General features: G+C 45.0%; 2 protein-coding genes across 2 annotated transcripts in view; one reads left to right on the top strand and one right to left on the bottom strand.

Annotated features, from left to right (window-relative positions):
* The first annotated feature begins 2,563 nt into the window (after nucleotides 1-2,563).
* CMPK2 (cytidine/uridine monophosphate kinase 2) lies at nucleotides 2,564-15,128 on the top strand. Its single transcript, XM_068279086.1, has 5 exons — nucleotides 2,564-3,368; nucleotides 11,218-11,329; nucleotides 12,403-12,604; nucleotides 13,484-13,717; nucleotides 14,932-15,128. Exons 1-5 carry the CDS (start codon nucleotides 2,703-2,705, stop codon nucleotides 15,050-15,052), a joined length of 1,335 nt encoding a protein of 444 aa, XP_068135187.1. The 5' UTR covers nucleotides 2,564-2,702; the 3' UTR covers nucleotides 15,053-15,128.
* Nucleotides 15,129-19,136: 4,008 nt separating this feature from the next.
* The window catches only part of ROCK2 (Rho associated coiled-coil containing protein kinase 2), a 258,440-nt gene continuing 252,133 nt past the window's right edge, over nucleotides 19,137-25,443 (bottom strand). Inside the window, exon 33 of the mRNA XM_068233265.1 lies at nucleotides 19,137-23,655. The gene's annotated coding sequence lies outside the window, so the exon portion shown is untranslated. The remainder of the gene's footprint in view (nucleotides 23,656-25,443) is intronic.

Genomic DNA, 25,443 nt, shown 5'->3' with positions numbered 1-25,443 from the left:
GCCTGCTGATCCTGTGTCTCTAATACTTTTAGCCACAGCCCCTGAACAAGCATGCAGATCAGGTGCTCTGACTGAAGTCAGACTGGATTAGCTGCATGCTTGTTTCAGGGTGTGATTCAGCCACTATTGCAGTCACAAAGATCAGCTGGACTGCCAGGCAACTGGTATTGTTTACAGGAAACATCCATAAAGGAGAACTGTAGTGAAAGGTATATGGAGGCTACCATATTGATTTCCTTTTAAGCAATACCAGTTACCTGGCTATCCTGCAGATCCTCTGCCTCCAATACTTTTAGCCCTAGACCCTGAACAAGCATGCAGCAGATCTGGTGTTTGACATTTTTGTAAGATCTGACAAGATTAGCTGCATGCTTGTTTCTGGTGTGATTCACACTACAGTGGCTGGATAGTGTACTGGTTAAGGGCTCTGCCTTTGACATGGGAGACCAGGGTTTGAATCCTGGCTAGGTCAAGTACCTATTCAGTAAGGAGTTCAAGGCAAGACTCCCTAACACTGCAGGGTGGCCTCTTGAGCGCGTCCCTGTGGCTGCAGCTCTTGAGCGCTTTGAGTCCGACAGGAGAAAAGCGCTATACAAATGTTTGGATTATTATTATTATTATTATTATTACTGCAGCCAAATAGATCAGCAGGGCTGCCAGGCAACTGGTATAGCTTAAAAGGAAATCAATATGGCAGCCTCCATATACCTCTCACTACAGTTCTCCTTTAAGCAACCTAATGGTTCTATTGCGTTGAGCATAAATGGTACATTTTAGGCTAGCTTCACTTACTACTGTAGTGGTACAGTGCTTAGGGTGACGTGCCCACCACACAGTGAGATCTGGGTTCGATTCCCGGCTATGGTATGATGTATACTGGTTTTTAAAATAGTATAATTCCCTGGCAGAAGAGACCCTCCTCCCTCCGGTCTCCTCCCTCCCTAGCAGAGTGTGTAGCAGCTGTCCCATAACTAATTAGTGTAGGCAGACAACTGAGTCAAATGGTATAAAGGACCTAGCTTGAAGGGAGGGTGGACGGGTTCTCTAGCACTGAAAGCAGTGTGTTTGACAATAACATGTCTGCTGACAGTGAAATGGAGGCTAAAACTTTTACTCAATACAGCATTATGGGGCGAATCGAACTTCCGCAAAAGTTCGCCTGATGCAGGCGAACACGAACCCCCAAAGTTCGCCTGGAACCGTTCGGCCCATCTCTAGCCAGCAGCTGCGACCCAATCAAAGCTGTGCCAGTTGGCACGTGTGCAGCCCCGAGCCGCGCGCACCTTGTTTGCACACCGGTTGCCAGGAGTGCTCTGTGCAGGCGCAGTAGCTATTCTTGCATGCTGCGCATACGCAGAACATAGTTACATAGTTATTTTGGTTGAAAAAAGACATACGTCCATCGAGTTCAACCAGTACAAAGTACAACTCCAGCCTGCTCCCTCACATATCCCTGTTGATCCAGAGGAAGGCGAAAAAACCCTTACAAGGCATGGTCCAATTAGCCCCAACGATCCTGGCAACGAGGACTCAGCAAGGAGGTACGTTTTGGCCAGCATTACGCGGGTTGGTAGGACAGCGTGGGCACTGGATGACGCCAGGGGGCTGCAAGAAGTTTTTTTGGGCGCTGACCGGACCAGACCTCCTAGGGGCAGCGGACCTTGACGCTTTGGTGGGTAATTGTTAATAGACCACATTGTTGTATTCAGGGCCGGATTTACCATAAGGCACTGTAGGCACATGCCTACAGGCGCCTGATGATGGAAAGGCGACTCACTACCCCTCCCCCGTGCCTCCTTCCCTATGCAGAGTCCTGATGAGAAGGTAAATGAGAGGTAACTCATCCTGCTCACGGAATTCCACTGATGAGATCTCCCTTCAGTCAGTGGCACCTCTAGCTACCTAATACTGAAGTTCCTCTAGCTACCTTCTACTTGGGAGCAACTCTAGTTACTTAATACTGAGGGTACGTCTGGCTACCTAATACGAAGGGGCACCTGTAGCTACCTATGATGGGCAAGGGAAGTAAGGGTGAGGTGACAGCCAGTACACTTGTAGTGCGGTTTGGCGGGGGTTTGTAGGTTCATGGGGGTGAAGTCTAAGGTTCCAGTGCAACTGTGCCTATAGGCTCCTGTGAGGTAAATCCGGGCCTAGTTGTATTATATTTTGTTGTATTGTTTTGTATGTATTGTATCTATTGTTGTGGCTCTGCTGGACACTTAAAATTGAATAATAAAAAAATATAGTCTTTCCAAACAAAAAAAGATCCCTCAATGCCGATATTTCAATAAGTGCCTACAGTGGCGCACAAATTTCTGGTGCCAGTGGGCGCCCAACTTGCCTGCTTCGTCAAGGCGTCCTACCTAGTTGTTATTTTCAGGGTGGCGTGTAGAGCACTTGAGAATCCAAGAGAATTGTTATTATAATTAGTACTGTCTCTTGTTACTCTTTCCATTTCCTCAGTTGAGGTTCAGAGGTGTGTACAGCACTGGGAGTGTCCCTCTATTACCATCACGTGTGTGGTGCTGATATGCAGTCCATGACCTCAGCAGGAAAGAGAAACTAATGCTGTGAGCAGCTCTGTCAGGCTGAGTTTCTATTCTGTTCAGCATTCCAGTTTCGCTTCTCCAGTGACTGCAGTAAAATGACAAGCTGGCTTCCTAGGCTTGCTGTTGTTTCAGCCAAGCCCTGTTGTGAGACTGATGCCAGGCTGGAAGTGTGGCACACACCACCTGCAGCTCCTTCTCCTCCTCAGACCTGGGCTGAGGGGCTGCACCATGATGGCCAGCTCTGGAGGTCACAGTAGACTGTATGCAGTGGAGCCATCCTGTAGTCCTCACTGTTCTCTAAGCAGTCCATTTTACTTCACATCTAAAGAAGATAATGCATGTCTCCCTGAGACCGCCAATGTCTGGCCATTCCTGACACCCAGGGGAGATGCCCATTCCATGTCTGTAACGCTCAACTCGCGGGTTCAAGCAGCAAGACTGTACAAGTCGCTGGGGAAGCAACTATCTGAGGTGCTTCCAGGAATGCAGGTTTTAAAGCTCATCTCGTATATCCCAGGGAAGCTTAGAGAGTCTCTAGAGAGGGGATTCCTCATCCTGGACCCCCAGTCTTGTTCTCATGTGCAGAACAACCTGTATTCTCTGGTCAGAGAGCACGAGCAGCACATCCAGGTGTGCACCTATAGAGGAGAAGAGGGACGAGTATGGCGGACTCAATGGCAGCTGGATGGACAAGACAAGCAGATGGAGAGGTCAGAAGTAGTGAGAGTGGATGGGCCAGAAGTGTCTCCATTTGTGGACATTCTCCGAGGTTCTGCTGTATTTGACTCACTACAGGATACCCTGTCAGTTCTTCAGGAGGTGAGTCACTGCATCTATTATTATATTATTTTGTATATTAGTTGGTTATACGTTACCTGTCATTGCCAGCGCTGCCGCCGCCGTCCTCATATTTCCACCCACACGTGGTTGCCGGTGTAGTGACAGATTGTGCACACCGCATGCGCGGTAGGAGCCTGCGTCTCATTAAATTGTGCAGCCACGTAAAAAGTCCTAAATATCTCCGCTTCCGCACCACCAACACTCCCGAAATTTTCAGAGTAGGGAGGGGACTTCCGATCTAGCTCTGTGCCGAATTGCAACTCCCAAGCCCCGCTGGTTCCCGAGATAGGTTTGCTGTAATCAGTCTCGGGTGCTGCAATTCGGCACAGAGCTAGATCGGGGGGTCCCCTCCCTACCCTGAAAATTGCGGGAGTGTACGTGGTGCAGAAGCGGAGATATTTCAGGAAAATTATATCTAACTTCCCACTGAGCATGCGTGATACTCAGTGAGGAAGGCTGCTTCCGGGATTCACCATCTGATATTACACCGGCGTTATAGGACATGGTGTGTGTAATGTCACACACGCGCCCCAACTGCTATTTGCCGGTAGTCACGTGGGGCCAGAATGCGGAAGTATGGTGGACAATAGTGGGTGGCATGACAGGTAAAGTATAACTGCACAGGGGGGTGGGGGAAGCGGGCATAAAACATTAGGCAAGACTGGTGAGTGTGACTTTGCTCTGCTGTGCTAGTACTTCACAGGGGTCCCAAGGGAGGGGGGGCCGTCACCGGCACAAGGGGCATACATGCCGCCGGCAGTGGCATACTAAAGAGGTGCAGGAATGGCTTGTGCCATGGGTGCCACAGCACTATGGGTACTGTGCGTGCGCTTGTGCTGCATCTTCATGTCTGCTCCTGTGCAGCGCCACCATGGCTGCCTCTGTGCCTCCTCGTCACTCAGACTTCAGATCAGATTAATTCTGTAATCTGGGGAACATGGCTACTTCATTTATGTATATAAGGCACACTTGGCTATTTATTTTATCTTAACACACCTGGATATTTAATTTTTATATCGTGAGGCACCTACCTGGCTGTGAGGATATATGTGGTGATGATGCTATGTACGGTAATATGCAGAACATGGGTACCGTTTTTTTTTTTTTTTTTAATTAGTATCTAAGGTAGCCTCCATCTTGTTTGTCTACTTCACATGTGTGGGGCTATGAAATATTGTAGTGTCACCTGGAACTAGTACATTTGCATCTGAAGGTGAACCCTTGTGAACAGTAGAGCAGGAACTGCTAAATTGACTTGCTAGCTTCGGGCAAGGAAATGGCTCATTAGGCCAGTCATGTCCTCACCTTTGATCTGCTGTGAAATACTGTCTCAGATGTGTACTATTGTCACCTGGCTCAAAGAAGCTGCTAATGTGATTGTCTGTATGTCAATCAAACTACATTTGCATTCAGTTCCTCTGGATACAGGTAATTAGGTAACGGCCCTCTATTCTGTCCTGGATCTTGCATTGCTTTGAACTTTGTGTATATGTAAACAAGCCAATATACAATCCAGGCTAAATGAGTTTACACATGACAGCCTGCTGGAAGTGTGTGAACTGTTTTAAGGTCTATGTGTATAAACAGGAAAAGCTTTGAAGTGGCATGTCATAGCCAGCAAGGCTGTGCTGTCACACCTGAGGAAATTGGATTATTCCTGGATCTGGACATTTGAGTGGCCCGGGCCACAAATTTTACTATAAAACATCAGCTAGGATAGTCACAACTCTTCGTTCTTTGGAGATAGCAAAACGCTAGGACTAACCTGGTCTGACCAGAACCGCGTTCTCCTCACAACAACGCTCAGATCTATATGCTGGTAACGTTTATTCCCATTTTATTTTAAGCAAACTGTCGTGTGTATCTTTGTAACTTTTGTTTTGTAAATCTTTTTGTATATATTCTTGTCTGCACTGTTTTACTTTTTGGAATATTAAATATTTATTTAAGAAGTTTGACGTCTGCTGTACTAAGCCAACGCTCATAGCCTAGAAAGAGACTGCAGCGTAATTTACGTTACAAGTTTAGTGCCTGATTGTGCCTTGTTACTGTACGATTGTATTGTGTGTGTGGCGTTCCCGTGTTTGGCCTAAGCGCAAAGCTGACCCAAATACGAAAATGCGGACTGCATGCAGATCACTCGACAGCAGAGTGGGAATCGTGGAAGTGTCTAGCAGCAGCTAGTGGTGGCAGTGAGAAGTGCTTTGAGGGGTGACAGCCTTGTTGTAGCTTGAATAAAGGCTGCTTCCCTCTCGATCTGGTCAAACCCGCAGTCGGGAACCGTATCTGCAGGCGTGCCGCGTGGCCGTTTCCTGACACTGGCTACTTGATTATTTTATCTGGAGGTGTGTGACTATTTTATTTGGATGCTTGTGACTACTTCATATTTTTATTGGGGGACATGTGACTATTTGATTAATTATCTGGAGGCATGTGACTACTACTTACTATTCATTTATGTAATTGTGAGGCACATGGCTACTTAATTCTTAAAACTAGTGGACCATGGCTTCTCAATTAGAGATGTAGCGAACGGTTCGGCGGCGACCGGTTCCAGGCGAACTTAGGGGGTTCGCGTTCGCCTGCACCAGGCGAACTTTTGCGGAAGTTCGAATCGCCCCATAATGCACTATGAGGGTCAACTTTGACCCTCTACATCACAGTCAGCAGGCACATTGTAGCCATTCAGGCTACACTAAGCCCTGGAGCCCCACCCCCCCTTATATAAGGCAGGGTCCAGCGGCCATTACACTCACTTGTGTGCCTGCTAGAGAGAGGAAAGGGACAGCTGCTGCAGACTTTTTCTCCTAGGGACAGATTAGTTAGGTTCTAGGCTGCTTTGCTTGCTCCTGACTGATTATTATTGCTTTTAAAGCACCCATCAACAGCTCTTTTCAGAGCTCATCCTGTACATATTTTTTTTTCTGTGTGTCAAACTGACACTTTTGTTGCATGCACAGCCTTGCTAATTGATAGTGTGCGTGCCACTGCCAGCAGCCCAGCACATTCAGTGACTACCTGTGTGTGTGACAGGGAGCTGCACATTGTATTATTATTATTATTTATTGTATTTATAAAGCGCCAACATATTACGCAGCGCTGGACAATAAATATATACAATGATACAAGGATAACATACATAGGGTTATACACATAGAACAAAGTTATACATACAAATTGTACAAAATACATGATCATGCAATATGGGCTGGTTAGGTAGGCCCAGTAATACAAGTACAGGCTGTCATAGGACAGGAGCACATGATCCTGTAGATTACACTAGGGAGTGGAGGACCCTGCCAGAGGCTTACAATCTAAAGGGAGGGGTGGAAACACTAGGGGGGGCTGTTAAATATTCCTTAGAGAGTTACTGTGTGGTAGGAGGTGGGTAGGCCATCATAAAGAGGTGGGTTTTGAGGGCTTGCTTGAATGTGTTGAAAGAGGGAGCAAGTCTGATGGGTGGTGGAAGGGCATTCCAGAGGGTGGGGGCAGCTCTTGAGAAATCCTGGAGGCGGGCATGGGAGTGTGAAATGCGCGGGGTGGTGAGGCGAAGGTCGTTGGAGGAACGGAGGGGGCGACCTGGTGTATACTTGTGAACAAGCTGCGAGATGTAGGTAGGGCATGTTTTGTGCACAGATTTATACGCCAGGCATAGAATCTTGAAACTTATCCTGAGACGGATAGGGAGCCAGTGTAGGGATTCACAAAGGGGAGATGTGGATGCAGAGCGGTGCGAAGAATGGATGAGTCTTGCAGCCGCGTTCATCACTGATTGAAGGGGGGCAGTGCGTTTCAGGGGGAGGCCAGAAAGGAGTGAGTTACAGTAATCAAGGCGGGAGATGATGAGGGCATGGATGAGCAGTTTGGTCGTGTCCGGGGTTAAGAATGGGCGGATCTTGGAGATATTACGGAGGTGGAAATTGCAGGCTCTTGTGATGTTTTGGATGTGTGGGATGAAGGAGAGGTCAGAGTCCAAGGTGACACCCAGGCAGCGGGCCTGGGAGGTAGGGAGAATGGTTGTGTTGTCGATTGTGAGGTGGAAACCTGGGATGGGTGCAGCAGCATGGGGTGGAAGGATCAGGAGCTCAGTTTTGTCTAGGTTAAGCTTTAGGAACCTAGCTGACATCCAGGAGGAAATTGCTGAGAGACACGAGGAGACCTTGTTTATGGTGGTGGCTGAGAGATCGGGGGTATGGAGGTAAATCTGAGTGTCATCTGCATAAAGGTGGTAATTGAAGCCCAGGGAGGAGATAAGCTTGCTTGGAGGAGGGAGGGTGGGCGGGTCCTCCAGCAGCAGTGATGTGTATTTCACTCAATTAGGTGTGGCTCCAGGTATTAGACCTTTTGAAACATGTTTTCTATCATTTTTCCAGCTGATAGAATTTTTTAAAACTTTCAAAGTTCGCCTCCCCATTGAAGTCTATTGCGGTTCGCGAACTTTTTCGCGAACCGAAATCGGAGGTTCGGCCCAACTCTACTGCTGGCCAGAGGACGGCATGGGCACAGGATGACTCCAGAGTGCTGCAAGAAGCCCCAGGTAAGTTAAACTGGTTTTGTTTTTTTAACTTAAAGCGGATCCGAGATAAAAAACGAACTATAACAAGTAACTTGTCTATATATCTTATCTAAAGTGTAGTTTACACAGCAAATCTAGCTGCAAACAGATTTAATAGAAAATGAATATTTCTTCCTGTGATACAATGACATCAGCCATGTTGTTTGTAAAAATTACACAAAGGCAGGCTTATCTGCACCATCAGCACTCAGACTGTGAAAAAAACCTAATCCCCCCTCCTCCTCCCCTCTGCCTCTGAAATCTCTGGCTAGTAACACCTCCCCCTGCCCAGACTGTGCTCCCATGAGCCCTTGCTACTGCCAAGGCTCTCTGAAAGCCTGTGGGAGTGGTTTATTTAGTTTATAGGGAATTAGAGAAGAGTTACGGCAGCAGGAGTCATGGGAGCCATTTACACCCGAACCCGATGTTCCCACAACACCTGCGGCAGCACAGAGGGGGGAGGAGGAGGAGGAAGAAGAGGAGTCGTGTGGGAAAGGAGAGGAGTCAGACTCTGATGATGGTGATGATGAGGAAGGGGTTTCTGTGGAGGAGGAAGAAGAGGCGGCGGAAGAACAACCGCGGCAGCCGTCACAGGGGGCTTCTGCTGCTCCACGTTCCCGTGGTATTGTTCGTGGCTGGGGGGAGGAAGAGGAGTTGCATCCAGTCACTGAGGAAGAGCAAGAGGAGATGGAGAGTACATCTGCATCCAGCTTTGTGCAGATCGCCTCTCATGTTGTCCAGCCTGTTGAGGGACCCCCGTATCAAAAAACTCAAGACGAATGACCTGTACTGGGTGGCCACGCTACTAGACCCTCGGTACAGGAAAAGTGGCGGAACTGTTACCAAGTCAACACAAGGCGGAAAGGATGCAGCACTTGCAGAACAAGCTGTTGTTGATGCTTTACAATGCGTTTAAGGGTGATGTGGCTGCACAACGCAATCAAGGTACCACTGGCAGTAACCCTCCTCCTCCCAAGTCCACGCAGGCAAGGACAGGATGCTCCAGCGATCTCAGGGTGATGTCGGACATGCGGACATTCTTTCGTCCAACTCCTCGCCATAGTCCTTCCGGATCCACCCTCCACCAACGCCTGGACTCTAGGCGGATTCCTGAATTTTTAAGGCCGCTGCTAGCAGCGGCCGCTACACTAATTTTTCTGGTGCGTGTATATGCCTGCCTAATTTTTCTGGCTGCAACAAAAAAACAAAAGGCATGTACATGTGCCCATCCCCCTTCGTGATCATTACCTTGCCGCGGTGAAGGGGCTTGCGTATCACAATGAACGCCGGCTATTTGAGTGTCTCGGGTGGGGGTGGCACACCAAAGATAATAAGGTAATTGCTTCATTGTGGTCAGACCAAATTTGATCAGCTGGACAGTCACTGTTGTTCTATCATTGAGCTACCACAGCCCGGCGACCATATGGGCTTGAAAAACTGCCACGGCCTACACTCTGGCCACGGTGCGCACCAGTCCAGCACGGCCGTCACTACGCAAACAGCTGTTTGCGGTGTGTTACACAGTGAGTTTGGTGTGTCAGTGTGAAGCAGTACTCTAATTACACTCCCTGATTGATGTATACACATGCAAGATGTTTGAAAGCACGTTAGGCCTGCAATTTAGCATTCAAAGGCCTCAATTTACTAAGCTTTATCAAACACTTTATCAAACGTTTGATAATTTACCTCATGGGTAAAATCTAATTTTGAATTCACTAAGGTGTTATAGATTTATTGAACGTTTTATTAATAAAATATTCAATAAATCTATAACACCTTAGTGAATTCAAAATTAGATTTTACCCATGAGGTAAATTATCAAACGTTTGATAAAGTGTTTGATAAAACTTAGTGAATTGAGGCCAATGTGATTTCTGCCCTTAAAACGCTGCTTTGCGTCAAATCCAGGTTTTTCTTAGGGACTTTGGGCATGTATCCCACTCCGCCATGCCCCCCTTCAGGTGTTAGACCCCTTGAAACATCTTTTCCATCACTTTTGTGGCCAGCATAATTTTTTCTATTTTTCAAAGTTCGCTTCCCCATTGAAGTCTATTGCGGTTCGCGAACTTTTCCGCGAACCGAACCTTCCGCGAAGGTTCGCGAACCGAAAATCGGAGGTTCACGACATCTCTATTCTCAATGCATGTATCTGTGGGCATATTAAACTCTGATACTTGGGTAACCCAGCAGCTTAATTCTGCTATCTAGGGACAACAAAAGCACAATTTCAGTGTTTGCCATAGGCGCTATTTTACCCTGGCAGCTGGCAATACATACCGCTGCGCCCCGCCCCATTGTCGACCATGGAAAAAAATGTTCTATCTGATTTAAAATGTTGAGCGGTTTCGGACAGAAATCAATAGAAATTATAATCAGGTGGCCAAGTTGGGGCAGATTTGATCACATTGATCGAATCTCCTGGACAAAATTGTATTGTTTATGGACACCTTAAAGCTTATAGTGTATGCTGACCTAGGGGTTACACATACCTTCAAACTAGCTCTTAAAAAAAGAAAGAAAAAAAACAAAAAACCCACCAAAATTATAATGTTTCACTAAAGCCTCATCTACACGCGTAGATGAGGCTCCGATCCGCGGCTCGATTAGCCGCCGGATCGCCTCTTCCGCGTCCCCGCTCGCACGCCGGATTCGATATAGGGATATGGAGGCTGACATATTTATTTCCTTTTAAGAAATACCAGTTGCCTGGTAGTCCTGCTGATCCTCGGCCTATAATATTTTTAACCATAGACCCTGAACAGGCATGCAGCATATCAGATGCTTCTGACATTATTGTCAGATCTGACAAGATTAGCTGCATTCTTGTTTCTGATGTGATTCTGGCACTACTGCAGCCAAATAGATCAGCAGGGCTGCCATGCAACTGGTATTGTTTAAAAGGAAATAAAATACGGCAGCTGTCGTATGCCTCTCACTTTAACTATTTTTACATTCTGGCAAATATGTTTTGTTCTACTATATGCACCAACAATGTGTGTTTGTTTAATGAACACTTTTTTTTAATTACTTTTTTTTTTAAAAAATAGGTATTGTTGTAACCCTTTTATTTTTCTGGGTGGGGTTGGCTATATGATTTGTGCCTCATTAAAAAGGTAACCAGATAGCCTCATAAGCTCCACCATATTAATACACCCACCCTCTCCACAGCTCCAGAGGTGGGTAGGAGGCTGTTGTCCTTCACATTGGGACACTTCTTTAAACAATTCTTTTAGGCACAGCAACAGTGGTTATTATTTTGATTATTATTTTTAGATCTCCACACTTATACCAGAGGCCAAGAAGCTCTTAGAATTCACGGATCTGAGTAACATGCCAGAAAAAGGACCTCATCCTGTCATAGTGATAGAGGGACTTGATGCCACAGGTAAGGGACAATGATCACAATTCTTATTTTTTTGCTTTTTTTTCATGGAAATAAAAAAGTTGTTCAACCTCTTGAGGCCCAGAGGTTTATACCCCCCTAGTGACCAGGCTATTTTTTACAGTTCTGCACTTCACAACTTTAAGGGTTTATTGCTCAGTCATACAACTTAGCTCCCAAATGGATTTTACCTCCTTTTCTCACAAATAAGAGATTTCTTTGGTGGTATCTGATTGTTGTTGCAATTGCTTTTTTTATTTATTAAAAAAGCCCTACATTTTGACATCTCCCCCCTCTCTCCCCCCTAAATTGGCCCTACACAGGTAAACATATATATCTATGGCAGGGACTGGATTGTGAGCCCATCAGAGGGACAGTTAGTGAGAAGACAATATACTCTGTACAGCGCAGTGCAAGATGTCAGAGCTATATAAATATTTATTCATCTAATAAACAAAAAACACATCCTGCCAGCACTAATCAGCCACTGGAAGGCTGATTGCTGTGGTTGTTTGTTTATAGTGACAGGAGCTCGCGCTCATGCAAGCTCCCGTCTAATCTCACTCCTCATGAGATGACGCCATATGGCGTCGTGGAGGAACAACGGAGCCACTCTACGGCATTAGGCAGGTGCAGATTGGTTAATATTTACACCCTAAAACCTTTGAAGACAGAGCCTTCTGTCATACTGCCCCTACACCTTGGAACTCCCTGACACACCCAATCAGGACATCTCTATCCCTGGAAGCATGGAAGTCCAAACTGAAAAGCCACCTGTTTAGTCTTGCATTCATGAACACCTGACATCCAGTCCATCCTGTAACTCTGTATTGATCTTGATCTTTGAGTCCCATGTAGGAAAAGCACTTTACAAATGTTATTGTATAAAAAAACCCATTTACATAGTATCACTTATTTTCTTTGAAAAAGCCTCCATAACTCCTTTAACTAATGTCCAGCACTGCGTAATATGTTGGCTGTTTATAAATAGAATAAGTAAATAAATGAATGGTGTGTACCAGGCATTATGGACTAAAAACATGTTACATGATCCTTGCAATTTCTTTTTCTCAAAGGAAAATCAACACTGACAGAATGTTTGAAGCATCACCTGAAATCAGCACTACTGAGATCCCCGCCAGACTCCATTAGTCAGTGGAGGAAGACATTCGATGGGGAATCCTCCCTCATAAAAAGAGCTTATTATGCCTTAGGTAACTACATCGGAGCTCAGGAAATTGCAAGAGCATCACAAGTGTCTCCAGTGATCGTGGACAGGTTGGTCAAACATAATCCAAACCTAATGTGTGAAATGTATTTCTCCATATGGGCGGAGTAGAGCAGGGTTTAGGAGGTGCCTGGCCTGACATGTGATGACAAACATAAGCACATGTAGTCCTACTTAGAATCTACTGAGCTGCTATGCAGGCCACAAAGAGTAAGATCTCAGCACCATAAGAAAGAGCTTGCTTGAAAATTGAGCTAGTTGTTCACTAGGCAAAAACACACCCACTCTGCTGCCAGTTGCATGCTTTCTAGAGGGACTGCTGGGTCACATGACTGACTACAATAGGAATGGCTCTGGTATAGCTGCACGAAATATAAAAATTGTACGAAACATGACATGTTCCCCGAGTCACCTTTACTAACAATGCAGTATGTCTGGGAGGGTAACCCAATCTAAAGATCCATACACACGCTTGATTAAAGTCAACTGAGGCAGCCCATAACAACCCTCTCAGTCAACAATCTGGTGTGTGTGTGTGTGTGTGTGCGCAGTAGCCCCCAACCTGCAAGCGATCCACCAGGCCGAGCGGTGGCCGATTCTTTTGTGCACACTGCTCGATGTCATGCATGTGTCGCTCCGTAGGCCGTCTGCCCCTTTCGCATAGATGCAGAACGTGTCGTCAACTACACAGCTGACTTCCCATCTGTACAGTGTTGGCCCAGCTGTGTCGTCCAAGGGTCTGGGTCCTGAGGCTTGTCCATAAAGGCTTACTGAGGCACCACTAGGGCATTTAGCCCATTGTTATGACCTACAGTTTGTTTAGTGTGAAACTCCCCTGAAATTCAACCACAGTAGTATGCCCATAATGGAGAAACCTTGTTTGATGGTGTCACTTATTTTATTGATTATGCTTGTATGTATTTGTCTAGGTATTGGCACAGCACATCCGCCTATGCTATAGCCACAGAGATCGGAGGGGGCATCCACTGTCTACCACCCCATCACCATCACGTGTACCATTGGCCAGAAGACCTCCTGAAACCTGACCTTGTCATCTTGCTGACTGTCTGTGACTCAGAGCGAATCCGTCGTATACGGGGGAGGGGTCTGCAGGAAACCCAGGAAGAAAAGGAACTTGAGGCGAACGCTATGTTCAGACAGAAGTACGTATGGAGGCTAACATTCCTCTAACTGCAGTTTGGAAAACTTAAAAAGTGTACCTTAAACTTTTGAAAGACAAAAACAAAGCTGCTTAATCCTAGTATCTAGGTGCCACATACCTGTCTGACTACTGCAGCACTGTATTATCATTGTTTGCTCTGCTTAGGGATCTGTTAAGTTTTAATATACTTCTTGCTTTACTATGGACCCACTCTTATTGATCCCAGCCTGGCCTGGATGAGGTGCCCAAAAAACGTGCATATCTTGGCAATGCCACAATGTTAGCCCCACTTACTAGGCCGGCAGCATTCATCCACTGTAGGACACGGCATATCCTGGTCTCCTTGGCCACAGATTGCCTTGTGTACTACCTCGAATGATATTATTTGTGTAGGACGCTGCCCTTAGTTATGTTACTTGTGATGAGAGAGCTGTGCATATGATAACTGAGTTACCACACCTGGGAATACCAACCCTACTGTGGCCTCTGCTTTCAGCATGAGGTTATAATCCTTAAATCCTCATCCACTCTGCAAATACTGCATCCTATCTGGCCGTGTCTGTGAGATAATGGGCAGGGTGATTGGACAAGACAAAACATTTACAGCGTGCTTTTCTCCTGGCGGACTCAAAGCACCAGAACTGAAGCCACTAGGGCATGCTCTATAGGTCATTAGCAGTGTTAATGAATCTTGCCCAAAGTCTCCTCACTGAATAGGTGCTGGCTTACTGAACAGGAAGAGCCGAGATTCTAACTCAGGTCTCCTGTGTCAGAGGCAGAGCCCTTAACCATTACACTATCCAGCTTGCCTATCTAAAGGCCACCTATGCAAAAGGTCTAGGGCACCATCTAGTGCAGGGTTGTCCAGCTCCAGGTCTCAGAAGCAGAGGTCCTCACACATTTATAGCACAGATCAAATTCATTGATGGGACTGAATCAGGAAAGGTGTGGTCCATAAAGTAGAACTCATCTCTCCATGTATCAGTCCATCCTAAACCCTGGCATAGATATGGCCCCTGAAGACTGGAGTTGGAAAGCCCTAACCTAGTGTAAAGGGCATGGCAATGCAAACCTCTGTAGTTTTGTAGAAATGACTTCAGGTAGGCATACTTTAGCAAGACTTCTATCCATCCTTTGAGACCCAAAGGCCATTATGCATGTATTCTTACACACGGTCTTATATTGTCATTCATTTTTTTAACGTTCTGTTTGTAGGGTTGAAGAAGCATACAGAAGAATGCAGAATCCAGCCTGTGTGGTTGTTGATGCCAGTGCTACAAGGGAGACTGTACTGAAGGAAGCTTTGCGCATCATAAAGCGACATTGTGGCATTTAGCCGTGGCTTTCCATAATAACTGATCCTTACAGATGAATAAACACCTCACGTACAGAGGACTACTCTACACATTTAACTTCTGAATCAGTTTTGTACCACGGTGGTCTTCAATATGTAATATTTTCCAGGCAGGGCTTCAACATCTATATGTGACTTTCAATCCTCCACCAGTCAAGTGCTCTCACCCCAGAGGAATGGAACTCACCAATTGGTGTAGACTACGGGTTACAGTAGTCTAACCACGCCTGTGGGGCATTACATGGGCTCAACTCGCCTCCTCCAGTCCTCTTTATCAGCAAATATGCAAATATGATTATTCATCTTCAGGTCAATTTGCCAAAGCATATGCAGGCTCAATAGTTTGCAGTACCTCAATAATAAGCAAATATGCTTTCATTGCGCAATATATTTAAAAAAACAAACAACGAAACATTTTATTAAAATACTATAATATAAAATTTAAAAAACTCACATGTACAGCAGTATATTCAAGCTTATGGAGCATTTACAGGGGGAAGATGTATGCTAGACCTCTTCCTCACGTGCCACCGCTCCAAGTCCCTGCTGTCTTCTTCCGCACTAGGCTCCTCCCAACTGGTTTCGTCACACCTTGTGACTCACAACATGGTCCACCTGTGCTGCGTAAAGAAATGTATTGGCACAAGCTCTGCAGACAAAGTTGCCAGGCCATGCTTTTAAACACTAACACCTGATACACAAGCTAGACAAAACAAACCTCAATTCTGGGACTTCATGGCTGAGAATGTAAAGCTGCCTTTCTCAGCCCTTTGTAGAGTAGAGAAACCCCTAAAAAAATGTTCTGATCTCCGGGAACCCCTGCATAAAAATGATATTAATTTTTCAATAAAAGATTCAGAAGTTTTACCAATAATTGCATTATATATCTACTCATATAGCATAATTGATGCTATGAATGTTAATTTTGGCCAATATTTTAGCCTGCTCTACTGTTTTGAGTTTCCCCTTCCACTTTTAATTATACACCCCATGTAATGTGCCAGCTACATAGGATAAAAATGCAGAAATCACCCCAGATATGTAATGCAGCAGTAATTACCCCTTGTACATATTTAACAGACATGCTGGAAAATGCCTGCTGAGTGGGACAGGCGATCAACGGCGAAACACTGATCTATTTCATGGACAGCAGTACTCAGACGGTGTGGAGACCCAGTGGGAAACACTGTCCACGGCACCAACCGAAGAGGTTTAGTAAAGTTGCCCATCGGCCAAAGGTCCTGGTGTGCAGTTTCTTGGTGTGCAGTGAGCTGCTGTCTGTGGAATATATCAGTTGTTAATTTTGTGATGAATCAGCTGCTAGCCAATCTGCGGGGGAATACAGAGAGGCCTGCTAGTAGACAGCTTAACACACAAATACCTAAATAATTAATTATTAAAACTTTTGTTTATGTGCAATGCATGAAACTGTGCTTTGAATCCCATCCTAAAGTGAAATCTATTAAAAATCTTATTGCAGATAGATCCCTCTCTGATCAGATTTCTTTCAGAGAGGTATCTAATTCCTGGTTGTTGGCCATCTGCCAGTGTATAGACACCTTTACTTTTTCCAATGTCGCGACAGTTTGCTACGTTCCAATAAGTAGAATGTTCGTTTTCCAAATGGTTAGCATTAAATATTCACAGATCCATCTAATTAACAGTAGCATATACACATTACGCACTTTATTAATACTATATTCATTCTATGTGGGCTCCCCCTTTGTCCAGCAAACAGCCTCATTCATTTAAGTCATGGATTCTGCAGGATGTTGGAAAGGTTCCTGAGATTCTGACTCATGTTGACAGGATTGCGTAATTTCTGCAGATTTATCGGCTTCACATTTTTTGCTACAAATCATTGGGTTCTACTGCATCCCAGATTTCCACCAGCCTTGACGGTTGACTCAAGGTATGCTGGTCCATAGAGCACTAAACAATGACTTTAGCATCTCTGTTCCTCAGGAGGAATCAATCCATCAGACCAAGCTATTTTTTTTTTCTAGTCTTCAGCTGATCCTGTAGCCATGACATTTCTCTCTGCTCAGTCCAGTCTGGCCTTTCTCCTCTGTTACCGCCTACAGCTGATACAGAATACTGCTGCCAGACTGCTAACCAACCAACCCCGTCACTGCCACATAATGCCAGTCCTGCACTCCCTCCACTGGCTACCTATAGAATGGAGGGTCCTATTCAAGATCGGCCTACTGACATTTAAATCACTGAATAATCTGGGCCCTTGAAACATGAAAAAAATGTTGCAGCTGCGTAGCAATCCCCGCATTCTCAGATCCACAGGTCCTAATAATCTAGTCATACCCAGAGTCCACGTGGAAACTTTTGGTCCCAAAGCCTTCTGTCATGCTGCCCCTACAGTGTGGAACTCCTTACCTCAACAGATCAGGATAGCTCCATCCCTGGACATGTTTAAATCCAGACTGAAAATCCACCAGTTCTGTTTGGCATTTGCAGAAATATAACTTTTGTTGTGTGAATACTTCATCCTACTAATTACTGAATCTGAGAGAGCCTAAGTGCTTTGAGTCCTATGGGAGAAAAGCGCTATAGAAATGTTATTGTATTGTTATCTTTCATCCCCAAGGCTCGGTTCAAACTTTCGCCATATCACCTGTGACCAGCGGGAGCGGACAGTGTTTTTTCCGCTGTGGTCTGGCTGGAGCTCGGGGCAGAAGCGTTAGCACTATAGGCTATATGCCGGAACCCATCCCCCCTGCCTGGGATTTTCCATCCTTTTGCCTACCGCAGCGGACAAGTGTGAATGGCTCCCGTATATAAAAGAGGAGCCATTCACTGTCAGTTTAGCAATGAGTGGAATACGGACAAAAAATGTCCATTCTCAGAACAAGTGGAAGCACAGCCTGGGTCCACACGTAAAAGATGTCCAGTCCTGAGTTTTCTATGGCTGTGTTCACATATTAGACTATCTTCCCACTTGAATGGAGGACGGACATTTTTTATCTGTTTTCCGCTCACTGGTAAACTGACAGTGAACGGCTCCTATTTTATGAATACTGTAAGAGTCATTGCCACAGATCCGTTGCAGTAAGTGGACCACACTTCTGTGCAGACTTGCCCAAGGTCTCCTCAATGAATAGGTGCAGGCTTCGCAAAAGTGTTCAATTGCCCTTATTCAATTCACTTTTTCATGCAGGTGATATTTTCAGGCCTTGTCAATAAAATGCTCAGTTTCAGAGTGCTGAATATACAGAGAAGGTGAAAAAGTATCTCCTAGGAGAAAACTTAAGAGAAAAAGTGAGCCTCCTGTGCCTCGTCCTCTTTTTTTCCTCACAGTTTTCCCAGCATCGAGTTTCTGTTTAGAGAATTTGAATCTCACCTTATGTAAGCAATGTGGATTTTTTTTTCTTTGGACGCCAAATGATGGAACATGTTAATACAAAGATTTAGCAGAACATGTCTAAATGAGGAATGGTTAACGAGGTGCTGTGGAAATCACTTCCTACTGCGTTGTGTAACCTGGGAGATTATAAGGTAGCGTGGGCAGGATTTGGGGTGCACTGCCGGTAGGACCACCAAGTGTTACCACGGCATTGTCTGTGCAGCTAGGTGGAGCATGTAGAAAAGCTTCCTAAACAGCGCTGTTGTGTTGGTACAAAAATCTTCCAACTCCTCAGTTTATGAAACCACCGACCCAGACTCCAGGTACCCAAAAGGTACAAAAATCTTCCAACTCCGACTAATTTATGAAACCACTGACTCCAGGTACCCAAAATTGCTCTGACTCCTCCCTCAGCCCTTGCAAGGCTATGGAGTGGTTACAAAAATTCATCCGACTCCTCAGTTTAAGAGACCGCGACATCCAGGTCCCCAAAAATTGCTTTGACTCAGACTCCACAGCCCTGCCCATGCATTCCATATTTTCCTTCACGTATTCCTCAAAAGCAACATATTAGTACAGAAAAGCATCTTTGTCAAGTGTTGGTCAAACACATACTTTCATCACACTCTCTCTCATTCCCCACATGTTCAATCAGGCGGTACTCTAGCAAATCCAGGCATCGAGAGAAAAACACAAGGCACTGAGGGCTACATGTTATATTTTATTGTCAATATGGTTAACATTTTGTCATACTGCTTTCTGTATAAAACATGCACTTTGAGGGATATTTAGGTGTACAGCATGGATGAGCCCACATAAATTATATTTATATATATATATATTCTTTTTTTTTATAAGACCATGTAAAAATATTTCAAATAAGCGCCTCCGAGGGCCTCATTTATTTCTTTCGCAGCTAAACATTCTTCAATGCTCTGTACGAAATGTATTCTTTACCTTACAGCTAGGTGCTAGGGAACACTTCCCGAAATATTAAAATACATCTACAGTATGACTGAAGCTTGTGACAGGCCCATGGTTTATGTGCAAGTGTCAAGAACACATATAAAAATCAAGGATTCTCTTTAGAAATAAAAACATATCTAGAAAAGAGCACTAAACAAGGCCATAACAAGTTGTAGCACTTCACGTGTACCCTTCACCTACACAATGAGGCAAGGCCATGGCACCCATTTTGTGGCCCGAGCAATGTCTGAGAGGGAGGAGTCTAGATGCTTCCAAATTAATTTACAATAGGGCTGCACGAGTCCTTGAGGACCATGATCCTCACAGAAGACCACATTTATGAAGGTGCCATCAGGAAGGAGTGTCTTTATTGCCCACTGCAACATTATTCTGAAAGGGAAAAACTACTTATATATGAAAACAATGTGTTTTCCAACTTGGACTACCAATTCACAAAGCTTAAAGCAAACAGTGATTACTCAGACCTAAATTACAAGTAATAAGGGTGGAGAACAATGATTGGACAATGGAATTCCAGATCAAACCCCCATAAAGTCCACCAGATTAGCAAAAACAAAGCTATTAATCTCATGTCTGCAAACATGGGAAGATGTAGCACCTTGTGGTGGACAGCTTGGTAACTACTGTCTAAACATTGGGAGCAGACTACCAGAAGGCTGCACCACACCCTCTCATTGCCTGGAGTGTACAGCCAGGTACCAGTAACCCCAGTTACTGCAGCAAGCATTAGGAATAGCAGATGGCCCATCTCTAAGTAGTCATCTCTTAATGCCCATCTGCTGTTATTTTAGAATAGAGGTGCAGTGACTAGTGATGGTCAGGTCTAGGAGAACTCATGGAGAAAGGAGGTGATCAGTTTGGTCAGGTGATAGATATGCAAGTCTCTGATTCCCTAGGCATGATCATGTGCTAGACCAGGAGATGATCAAACAAATCACATGCTTCTCCATGAGTTCTCCTAGACATGACCATCACAAACGGTTACATTGAAGGCCTTGATGAGGTGATGCTCCTTTTTTCATGTTGGCAGTCATGTGCAAGTAAAACATCTCTTTTAATTCATTTAGGCCGTTATTTTTTGAATACCTGATGGGAGAGAGCTAAGACACAATTTTGTTATGCTCGTTCTAAGCCAACGCTGGGGTACCATATTATTAAGTTTGTTCTAAAGAAGCCAGTAACTCAGCTTGTACAGTGAGGCAAGAAGCTTGATCAGAGGGAAGTCAGTAGTGCTATCTTGCATAATTCTCAGCGCAGAGCACAGGTCACCTTTAATGGTCTTGAGACTTATGGGTTCGCAGCACCATCCCTCCCCCATAAAGCTCCACCCCTTTCTCACACAGAGTCATCAGTAGTGCAAAATGGTTAAAGTGGAATTACAGTCATCACGGTCTAAAATCAGGACTGCCATCAGGATCCATGGAAATTTGGCAGGCCCGTATAAGATATACTTCAGGCCCTCACTTGTAAGGTAAAATTCTGGGTCTCCATCCCTTGGGCCAGGTGGTAGAATGCTCCCTGAACTCACCTGTTGGCTACAACAAATGCTTTCCCTTTTGCAGAAAATATGCAAAATATATACAGAATTTAAGTAATTTTTGTTTCGAAGCAAGAAGGCCTTACTTTCACTTTACCTACTGATCTCTTTTACAGTGCCTACAAGAAGCTACTGACTCAGATGCATGCTGGTATTTTACTATCCATTAATGCTGACTTTCTCTACCAGCATGCACTTGCATGGGCAACTTCCTGTAGGCATGATCACATGACCACAGCTTTTGGAAAATGAAGGCTTCAAAACAAAGATTTGCACAGCTTTTTTTTATCCTACATGGAGTTTCTTTTTAGCCACAATATATATGGTGACTACACTGTAGGACAGCATCAATCACTACTTCAATCCTGTGGAGAAAGAAATGTGTGAATGGTTGTTCCTGCCCACAGGAAGAAGGGACAGAAGTTCATTCCACCTAGGAGATGGTAATTTGCTGTGGCAACAGTAACAATCCTTCTGAAAGCAGATTTCCTGTCCCTTTACAAACCATAACCTTCTACTGCATGGTACTAGAAACGGCTGCTGTGGGCAATACAAAGAGGTACATTTAACATAACAGAGGTACTGTAAACTGAAACAAACCCGGAGCAGTTGCCCAGAGTAACCAATTAGGATTCATCTGGAAAATGATCAAGCATTCTGACTGGCTGATCTCCGTAGCGGCTCCACTTCTGCCATGTCAGAAGAAAATCAGCCCCAGAAGTGCTCTCCCTTCACATGTGTTTCTGATACCTATAAACCTCTTAAAGGAAACAGGAGGTGAAAATAACCTGATGAGATAAACAATTGTACTTATTCTCTTTCTCTGAAAAATGCCTTTTTTTCAGATATTCTAGTTTTATTTTATGTTTAAGTCTACTTTTTAAGTTTTACAGTTTCATTGCTCAATGACAAGTATGCCAGAGCTAACATCTATGACCTACTGACCCTTTTTTATCGCTTTCCTGCTCTCAGAAGCCATTTTCTGCCAGGAGTTAATGCTTCATCCTATTTTCTGCCAGGAGTTAATGCTTTATTCTATAATCCAACCTAGACAGAAACTGCCACTTACATAACTGATATTTAACTCTTTTAGGCAGAGAAAGAAAAAAAAAGGAACACAGCATAGTTATGTGTGTGCTTGGCACTGTGCATACACATGTCTACCTCATCATGTCACCTAGTGTGTCCTTTAAGGACATTCAGTAGCTGTAGCCTATGGCAATACAAATTCTGCTGCCGATTTTATGGGCAATAGGAAGACTTCAAAGCTCAATCCTAACATATATGCATCAGCTGCGGCCTGAACTTGTACAACCCTCCCATACAGGTGGCACTCTTGTAAACATCACAACTCACAAAATGGCCGCCATCATGCTATATAGGCAGTGGGGCTTAGGTGTATAAAAAAAAAAAAAAGCAGTATTTTATTTTCAGTGACTAATACTGAGAATTGGAATATGTGTCATTCAAAAGTGGAAGGGCACAGTATATTAGCTCCCAAAAAAAATTACATTCAGAAAGAGGCTGGCAATGATATATTTTGTGAGCGGTAAAACACACAAACAGAAAAAAAAGTAGTGCGCTATTCAAAAGACACAAACCTACAGCATCCCCAGCATAACCTAAACCAGTGATGGCTAACCTTGGCACTCCAGCTGTGGTGGAACTACAAGTCCCATGAGGCATAGCAATACTCTTAACAGCTCTAAGCATAACTCAGGGAGGCAGAGGCATGATGGGATTTGTAGTTTTGTCATAGCTGGAGTGCCAAGGTTAGCCATCACTGACCTAAACTAAATTTGTAGCCAATGGGCCAGAGTTTAGTCATGGAATGGTCAAAACAAATTGTACATCTTTAAATTAAGGCATCCAGATTTAGTTTTTTTCCCTCTTTAATTTAGAAGATATAAATCTCAGTTACAAAGGTCTCAGAGACTGAACACGCTCGGCACGCGGCGTATTTTTCATCAAAATCCCTGGAAATTCGGGAAAGAGGGTAGAAGGTAAAAGGCTATGGCTCTGTACATGTGCATAGTTGTGGCTGCAGGTATTGGTTGAGGAGTACAAAAAAGAATAAAACAGTGGCGTTCTCACAAAGCCGTGCGGTACAGTACAATATAAATATGTACACTGTGTAAAAGGTCTTTCAATAAGGAGCTCACTGATTGGCTGCATCTGAGCTATGCAGAGCAGCTGTGGGAAGGGCCAGTGCTGCCTTGCTTGTAGTCCGTATTGTAGTGTGAAGTTCGGAGGAAACGTTTAGGTTCCGGCATCCCGCTGACGACCGCCCTCAAGAGATGAAGTTGGTTCAGCAAAGTCACATCCAATAGGCATCACGTTTTTTCAAATCGACAAATCAGAGGGCGTTACTCGAGAGCTCCGATGCCGTGCCAAGGGTAATTACTCCAAGGTATGGTTGTGTGTTTATTTCCCAGTTACCTCTGACCACCCTGAGCAAAGCCACTCAACAGGCAAATACATTATTTACTTTTTTCTCTCTCTCTTTATATATTGCAGCAACAATTTTGTAAACCTCTGTTACATACAGCACAGTCTTTTAGGAAAAATATATATATATATATTTTTTTTTACTTTTTGACATTGTAGGACATTGTGTTTTGAGTTCAGTCTTATGGTTTTTCTCTCACTGTTGGAAGAACGCATTGTCTTGAAATGGATACTGCATTCACAGAAGGCAGTTAGCTGCAGAGAGAAAACAGATGAAGAAGTGTTAGAATATACACAGAAAGACCTGAATGCTGTTCCCTGGCTACCTACTACTAATACAGGCATGCTTTGCCTAACGCCTTGCACGCATGCCTGACTTAAAGGGAACCAGAGATGAAGATAATCGCTAAACTTATACTTACCTGGGGCTTCCTCAAGCCCCGTGAGGTGCATGGGCTCCCTCTCCGTCGTCATCTACTCCCCCCGGGAAATTGGCCAGCCTTCTGAACGTGAGCGTTTCAGCCGTGAGGTTTGGTACATATCTACTGTTTCTTTATGCAACTGTTATTTTTTTTTTTTTTTGGGGGGGGGGGGGGGGTTGTTCCATTAGGGCCATGGGGCCCTTAAAGTGAACCTTAAGTGTAAAAAATAAATTGAGTTTTACTCACCTGGGGCTTACCTCAGCCCCCTGCAGCTGATCGATGCCCACGACGAGTCACTCTGATGCTCCGGGTCCCGCTGGCGGCCACTTCAGGTTTCGCCGTCAGGACCCGTCAGGCTGGGGAACGCGGCTGATACTACGCGTTCCCAGCCAAAATAGCACCCCTATGCGGCCATATGGCGGAGAGTCGATACTGCGCCTACGCTGGGGCCGGGAAGGTAAATATTTACATCCCCGCTGTTCGGAGGGCCAGAGCGAGACCGCCGTTGGACACAGGAGGACGGAGAAAGCCTCGATGGGATCCGGAGGCACCCCCCTACCGAGGCGAGTGCCCCCAGGGGAACTTTTTGTCGTTACAGGTTTTCTTTAAAGTATAGGATTCACCCCTAAAATCAGAAGAAAGTCAAAGTAGTAATGTACCTTGCAACTTCCTAAATTCGGGATTACACCTCCTCTCCCCCCTTTAAAAAAAAAAAAAGTAAACAACACACACAGAGAACAATGTAGCACAAAACACCACAGCAAAATATCACACACATGCTGTCAAAGGCTGAACTGTCGTATAAAGTTCCATTTGTACAATACCTTAGTATGAATATATGCCAATGCTGTAATTGGGTTAATAGTGATCATTGTTTGTCAACAGATTTTAATTTCTGAATATTAGAGCCTCTTACTGGCTGAAACTATGACACACAATCATTTCAGCTGACAGTCTACTGGCACGCAGTAACAATACATGCATGTTTGGCCAGACTGGATATGCCATCCTGTAGAGTGCGGAGACAAAGCATTTGACAGAGATTTTACTAAGGCCAATTGCTTGCAGTTCATGGGTACAGAAGATAGGGGGGGTCTGCAAGATAACAAACGGATCACTTAAAGCAGTATTCCCCAACCCTGTCCCCAAGGCCCACAAACACTGCATATTTTGTATAAAACCACAGAGGTAGTTAGGCTCGATCCACACATGTGATTGCAAAACGCAATCTGCTATCCGGGCTTCGGTTTCCAAAAACCAGAACGGAAGGGAGAAGAAAACAGATCCGGGCTGCATTTTTACAGCACGTCTCCAGTCTGTCTGTTCGTTCCGTGGGTGGGAGGGCTGCCATGCTGGAGGGGTAGCAGGCAGGAAGGGGGCCTGCTGACACAGCAGCGGGGAGGGAAATCGACCCCCCTCCCATGGGTGCCCCCCTTCTGCGCTCCCCCTCCAGCTAGTTTCTTTTAAAATGTATCTATCAGCTAGCGGGGAACTCACTCACTTCCACTGCTCGCCGCGTCACTTCCTGCTATGCCGTCCAATTAAGTACAGAGGGCGGCATTGCAGGAAGTGACGTGGCGAGCGGTGGAATGCACGGAAGTGAGTAAGTTTCCCTCTTGTC

The sequence above is a fragment of the Hyperolius riggenbachi genome, chromosome 4 (assembly GCF_040937935.1).
Source record: "Hyperolius riggenbachi isolate aHypRig1 chromosome 4, aHypRig1.pri, whole genome shotgun sequence".
Classification (NCBI taxonomy): Eukaryota; Metazoa; Chordata; class Amphibia; order Anura; family Hyperoliidae; genus Hyperolius; species Hyperolius riggenbachi.
Note: the sequence above shows the minus strand (reverse complement) of the source record. Positions and strands in the feature narration are given on the sequence as shown.